The following is a 6,623-nucleotide window of genomic DNA, read 5'->3' on the forward strand; positions in this document are numbered from 1 at the left end:
CAACTTCACAAATTGACGCCTCTGTGTCAAATAACTTCTAATCCATTTCAGGACCATTCCTCTGATCTCATATTTTTCTAACTTGTCCATTAATAATTCATGATTGATTGTGTCAAATGCTTTTTTAGGTCAATAAATATTCCCATCGTATATTTCTTCTCATCCATAGCATTTGTTATGTCCTCCATCAGGTCGGTAATGGCCAAAGATGTCGATCGGTTCGACCTAAAACCATATTTGCAATCAGAGAGAATTTTATGTTTATCAATAAATGTATTTAATCTGTTATTAAAGAGTTTTTCCAGAATTTTTTTAAATTGTGACAACAGAGAAACCGGTCTATAATTTGTGAAGTTGTGCTTATCACCAGATTTATACAATGGAATAACCTTTGCCATTTTCATATTATTGGGGAACTGCCCAAGTCGAAAACGATATGTTAAAAATATGGGTTAATGGTTTGCATATCCCCTCAATTACCCATTTAACAGTTGTCATAGTGATACCATCACTATCACTAGATTCTTTTTTTATGCAAGCATAAACACGTTTTAAATTACACCTTAAATTTGGTAATTAATGATTTGTGGCCAAGACATGTGAACAGCAGAACATTTTACAGTTGCTCTCTAAAGGTCAAACAAAAACAAGTGTTTCCAAACTACAGTATTTGTGTACTGTGATTCCAATATGTGTGTACTCTAAATCTTGTGCCTTATCACCTGAAATGGACACTAATATGATACACAGTACCTGTGATATGCTAATATTCACTGACAGTACTAACCAGGCTCAATTAACAGCTCTACTTACAATTATATGTCATCAGACTTTTGAAGTCTTATCAGTGGACGTTGCCATAATTTAGCATACTGTATTTTTCCATCTGAACAAAGTGGCTTTTAGTACAGTGAAGCTAGAGAAAATAGAAAACTCTCTTTGAACAAAACTCCCTTTGGATTTTGTCAGGGTCACTCTCCGTTTCCTGCTAAGACATGGGCTTTGGCCAGACTGAGCGAAACCAAACCCTCCTAGGAGGGTTTGACTGGAATCACAGGAGAGCCAAAAGGTCCCTTATTCACTATAAATACAAGATTAGCTGCCAAATTGGCCTGAATAGTCACCATGATTGGAACTGGCATTAAAATCACGCAGTGTGACTAAGCCCGCTCTACTATTCCTTCAAAAGAAACAATTTTTACTGGCATTGTCTACTTTACGCGCAGAGTCAATTTCTCACTTGATGGAACCTTTACAAAACCCATTTTTACAATCCTCCTGCCTGTGGTATTGCTTACATCTTTTGTCAAACTGTGGATCCACTTTTATTTTCATGGCTTCACAGACCTCTTACAACCCTCTTGACTGAGTTTTAAGTAATTAGACCGTTAGATCTACAAGTGAAACCAGTCTACTGAACCACCATAGTTTATTAAAAAAAGCCAAATATGAGCTTAAACACATTCTGCAGACCTCCACGTTGGCAGAAACTTTGCAGTCTCACTTCTGTGCTCCAAAGTGACAAAACATTAATTAGCTGCCAAAAATGTTATACATCAAAGCATATGCTTCTGTGTTAACACTGCTGAAAGGAGTGTGTGTTTCAGCTGAATACCAATGCTGCATTAGGGTGGGGAGGGGGAAAGTCCTAAACAAAAACTTCAGCTTCATTTTGAATGGAGTTTTATTCATCACACAGCAATAACTACCCCTTCCCTCAAACATCTGCTGAGTAATGTTAGGCAGCACTACTGTGAAAACAGTACCAGAGACACAAGTATGCAAGTTGTTAAGGCAGGGCACATACAAGAGTTACAGACTGTGACAAAACAGCAGAAGGCTTAGAAGCATTTGCAGCCATACTTATGCTGCACTTTGATTTGATGATAGGGTCTCAGTAAGGACAACTTTGTGTTGCAGTTGTGTTGTTACACTAGACAAAATGTAATGTCACTGCTGCTGCCATCTACATCCTACACACCCCTACAATGTTAACTGAAAACTTTCATCTATGACACTTACTTGCACAAGTGTTGAACATAATAGCGAACAGTACTGCTGAACACTTGTTTGTGACATTTCTACAAACTGACACCTATGAAGTTTCAAATTCCTGGCACAATGGTGTATTGAAGAGTCTCAAAAACTACAGCAGATGAAATGAACACACTACCTCCTGCTTCAAGTATATCCTTCTTGCATTGTTATCTACAGTATTATCTAATAGGTGGAATACATTTAAAGTTTGATACTGTATTCCAAACTGAATGAAAAAGGTTGCGTTGAATGAAAAAGCACAACCCCTTATATCAAACTAGTAAATTAGTTCCCAATACAATCAATAGAATCAACTCTTCTCACAAAGAGTCATGAAAGCAAACCTATGCTGGGTAACTTTAGATTTAGAAACTGCAACATCTGAACAATTTGAAATGCTCTTTATAAAAATTTATAAGGCCATGGTGCCACAGAGCAGAGATGCAATGACAGAACACTCTCTAATTATAGAAGCAGGATGCTGCTGAGAACCTCCTTTGGGCCTTGAGCTTTGTTAAATGGGAGCACAGCACTACACACTGCAACTTAATCCTGATAACACTAAAAGCAGGGGTGTATGAGAAGCTCAAGTCATCATCACAGCAGTTATAAACCTGCCTTTAAATATAGCTTCACCATCTATCACACACCTCAGGGTCTCCTAAATGTAGAAAAATATTAATCTGTTCACATAATACAGATTCTGATGTCAGTTTTAGCACAATGATTTTTATGTTACTTCAGTGAAACAATTTTGCTGAAGTCTCACAGGTCACAGTACTTTGTATTAAATAACTATCCTAATGACTATTATAATGTGTCTTGAAAATCTGGCAACACAGATAGGGCTAGAAGCTCAGGAGAGTGCCTTACATCAATTCTGTCAGTGACTTTACATTACTTTGTAACTTTATTTTAGGTGTCCATGGTAGAAAAATGTTGATATTTGTCAGGATGTAATGGTATGTAACATTTCCGTATATAAAGAAAATGCAGTGTTAGTAGCTTTACACGAGATGATACTAAAGATCTGTCAAGTGCTTCACCTCCATTTTACAAAAGGAAATAAAACATTGCTCACATAATAATATGTGAAAATAACATTATTCGTGGTGTGTTACTAGACACACTATGTAAATAAATTCTATACTGCAACTGAAATGTTCAACTCCTCTTCCTATGGACTGATGAAACAGATGATACCTATAGCCAAGTGGTTTAGACAGAGCAACTAAATATTCAACCTTTTAATGAGACAGATAATAAAACAAAGCACTATCAATACCCATGACTTAATGTATTTACCTTAATAGTAGGTGGTGCAATGGCCAAGTATTTGTCTCCATTGTGGTAGGTGATGGATTCTTGTCCTATGATAATAGCTCCACCAAATGGCTCTGGAACTAAAGTACAAGAGGCAAGAGTGTCAGTGCTCAGTCTGTACAATTTCTGACACAGATAATTGCATGGTCCAAACATGTACACATTTAAGTATGGCTACAACAAATAATATTCTCAGTATCAATTTATCAATTACCTCTATACTTTCAATTTATTAATTAAATAATTTAATTGCTTCCACTCAGTCCTCTCAACTAAGGACTATTTTTGTCTGTTGAAAAGATAAAAAAAAAAAAAAAAAAAAAAGAATACAAAGGCTTCTAAGAGGAGAATAACATCCAATATAAATGCTTTCCATTGTGATGTTGTGGTATAAAATGTTTTAAATAACTGAACCCGCCCACCACTATTTATTTCTTACGACTTATTAGACTTTTTTTTTTTCCAACCACACAATGTAGAACATGAGCTCATATCTACGCCAACGTCACTACTAATTAACAACTTAGGCTTGCAAGGCCTACAACTAAGTACAGTCACATCGCATTTGTGTCCATACTTGGCATCTGTATACAATATTAATAGCTGTCATATAATTAATCAATTATGAGTCAAATAGCTTTTTAGCTACTATAGCTAGCATAAGTGACAGTGCTTAAAAAAAGGACTGAATAACTTGCTGCATGCACAATCCATAATCACACCAGCCTGAACAACATACACACAAAAACAAACAAACATCATTAATGTTAATGTCTACAGAAGGCAAGGAAAACATTCAAGACCTTTTATTCAAACGTTTTAATACCCTGTTGGGCCTTTTTTGAGGGAATTGAACTCAATACATTTTAATCTTTTTCAAGACTCGCTGATACCTTGTATCAGATTTGGCTTTTTTCCCCTGCCTTTTTGTGTTGTTCCAAAGCAAACAAAACATGAGATAAACATGAGAAAAACAAAGAAGTTGTGATTGCAACAATTTTCTGGGAGAAGTGGTGCGTAATCTGACAGAAATGCAGGGGCGTATTTTTGGCCATGACTGTAAAACAATTCTATTACTAAAATCCAGTTAAAAAATCAGAAGATGAAAAGATCACCGACAGTGCTTTAGTTTCTGCTACTAATTACCTGACACACTATTTCAGCAATATAAACTCAGATTACCTGGGATGACCATTGATGCTTCAGCCTCCACATTTTCCTGTTTCCAGGGGCCCTTGTTGAACTCCTTCTCCCTCAGAGAAACCTCATAGGTCTTCACATGGCGACCCTGTGGATCCTACAATGCACAACAGGACACCGCGTTAACTAAAGCTATCTTTACTGAGGATTCTCTCTGGGGTTTCAGCCATTTTGGAGTTGTTTTTTCCAATGAGCGGGTCCCTCTTTTTTTTTTTATAGACTAATTGTGTCACACTACTTCGGTATTCAACAGTGGTGGTAACAGGCCAAGATATGCAACAATGCCCAACAAAGACAGGGAAGAGGAAGCTTTCAAAATATTTTATGAGGAAGAAAATGCACCGACACATTTCTCAGAGTTCAAGACAAAGCATGATGCATTTTGGTCAGTAATATTGATTGTAAACATAACTTTGTTTATTGACAAGGAAACTCCACAGGGGACCTTTAAACTGTTTCATTAAGTTGCTGTATAATTGCTGTCACACAATACAACATTTACCATCATTTTGGGATTGAGATAATACTGGAGAGAGAGAGAGAAAAAAAAAATTCACATAATAAATCCAAAAGTCCCACATGTGTGAATTTATCAACACATTTTCTTCCTAGTCTCCTAAACACACATTCATACACATACCGCTTCTACAATACCTGGTAGATGAAGCAGACTGTTGGAGCCTGGCAGCCATACAGGAAGTGGACATCGATGACCTGCAGCTCCTCCAGTCTGATGTTGAAGGCCTTGAGCTCACGGTTGTCACGGTCCAATGGGATCACTTTGAACAGCCCATCATACAGCCTCAGGCCAATCATGCGGCATTCTGGATCTACAATTCCGATTATACCCGTCTCTGATGGACGCCCAATACGATCCTAAAAGACAGCATATGGTTCATTTTAAGTTTTGTCATGGGGAGTATGTGACACCTGAGCAGAGATATTTGATGGGACTGAACCTCAGCTTGACCTGTCCTCTGGGCACCTTGGTACACATGACCTGGGACTGTCCAAAGATACAATGCTTCTGGCAAAAGACAATAAGAACTCTCTCTACCATGACTAAAGAGAATGTCCTGATGGACCCAGCACTCCATCTCCTTAATGATTCCTCCGAGCTTTTACTCCCCAAATCAACTCTTAAGATATGGCTAGCAGGACTGCCAGAAGCCAAAAAGCTTATTGCTCAATCTTGGACTCTTCCACACAATTTGATGGCACAGTCATGGCATAACATGTTATCAGAGATCCTGTATCAGGAACTTTCAACTGCAAGGATAAATGCAACCTCTCCTGAAACAGCTGAGTTCTGGATGAATACTGTAAGCTCAGTGAAAGACTTGTTAAAGTAGGCCCTCTTCACTGTGCACATCCACACACAGGGTGGGGTGAGTGGTGGGTTGTTCAATTTGTTCCAAAAATTTATACAAATTGAATAACAGCAACAAAAAGCGAGTGCATATGGTTTGGAAATGTGCTATGCTGTACTTCAGACAAAAATCATATTGGGTGTGCTCAGACTGCTACTACTATGAACAATATCGGTGTTAAAGCTTTTATCATTTTCAATGGCACCTATAAATTCCACAATTTTGTTGATATAAACCCTGTTAAAAACAGAAAGACACTGAAATGTTAAATAAATAGACTTGCCAATTTAAATGACAGCATATTCTACCAAAATTTATCACAAGTACAAAATGAGATTATGCATAGCATTGGACTGAAGTCACACAAGCTAATAGTGATCTGGTACATTTCACCAAGGTTAACGAGAGAAATTCAACATATACAGTTTTTCATCAACAGCCATTAAAAAAAGCTCATTTATTCCGATTTTTCCTTAAATTTGTCACCTGTCTGTATCTTCCTTATTGATTCTCTCCTAGGCTTCAACTGCAGCCATATTCAGGTCTTGTTTGTGTGGTCTCTCTCCCCATTTAGTCTGGTCTTCAATAAATGGAAGACAGCTCAGCAGAACTGACCGACTGACTGCCACAGCCAGTCGAGGATATTCCACCTCTTTACTTTGAACAGCCCCTTCTTTGCTTTGGCTGTGTGTT

General features: G+C 37.6%; 1 protein-coding gene across 1 annotated transcript in view; it reads right to left on the bottom strand.

Annotated features, from left to right (window-relative positions):
- ddb1 (damage-specific DNA binding protein 1) overlaps positions 1 to 6,623 on the bottom strand; it is a 44,259-nt gene that overhangs the window by 32,636 nt on the left and 5,000 nt on the right. Inside the window, exons 4-6 of the mRNA XM_020608833.1 lie at positions 5,215 to 5,436; positions 4,543 to 4,657; positions 3,343 to 3,440 (exon numbers count right to left, since the gene is read on the bottom strand). Coding sequence (XP_020464489.1) covers positions 3,343 to 3,440; positions 4,543 to 4,657; positions 5,215 to 5,436 — 435 coding nt within the window. The remainder of the gene's footprint in view (positions 1 to 3,342; positions 3,441 to 4,542; positions 4,658 to 5,214; positions 5,437 to 6,623) is intronic.

The sequence above is a fragment of the Monopterus albus genome, unplaced genomic scaffold (assembly GCF_001952655.1).
Source record: "Monopterus albus unplaced genomic scaffold, M_albus_1.0 scaffold95.1, whole genome shotgun sequence".
NCBI classification, from domain to species: domain Eukaryota; kingdom Metazoa; phylum Chordata; class Actinopteri; order Synbranchiformes; family Synbranchidae; genus Monopterus; species Monopterus albus.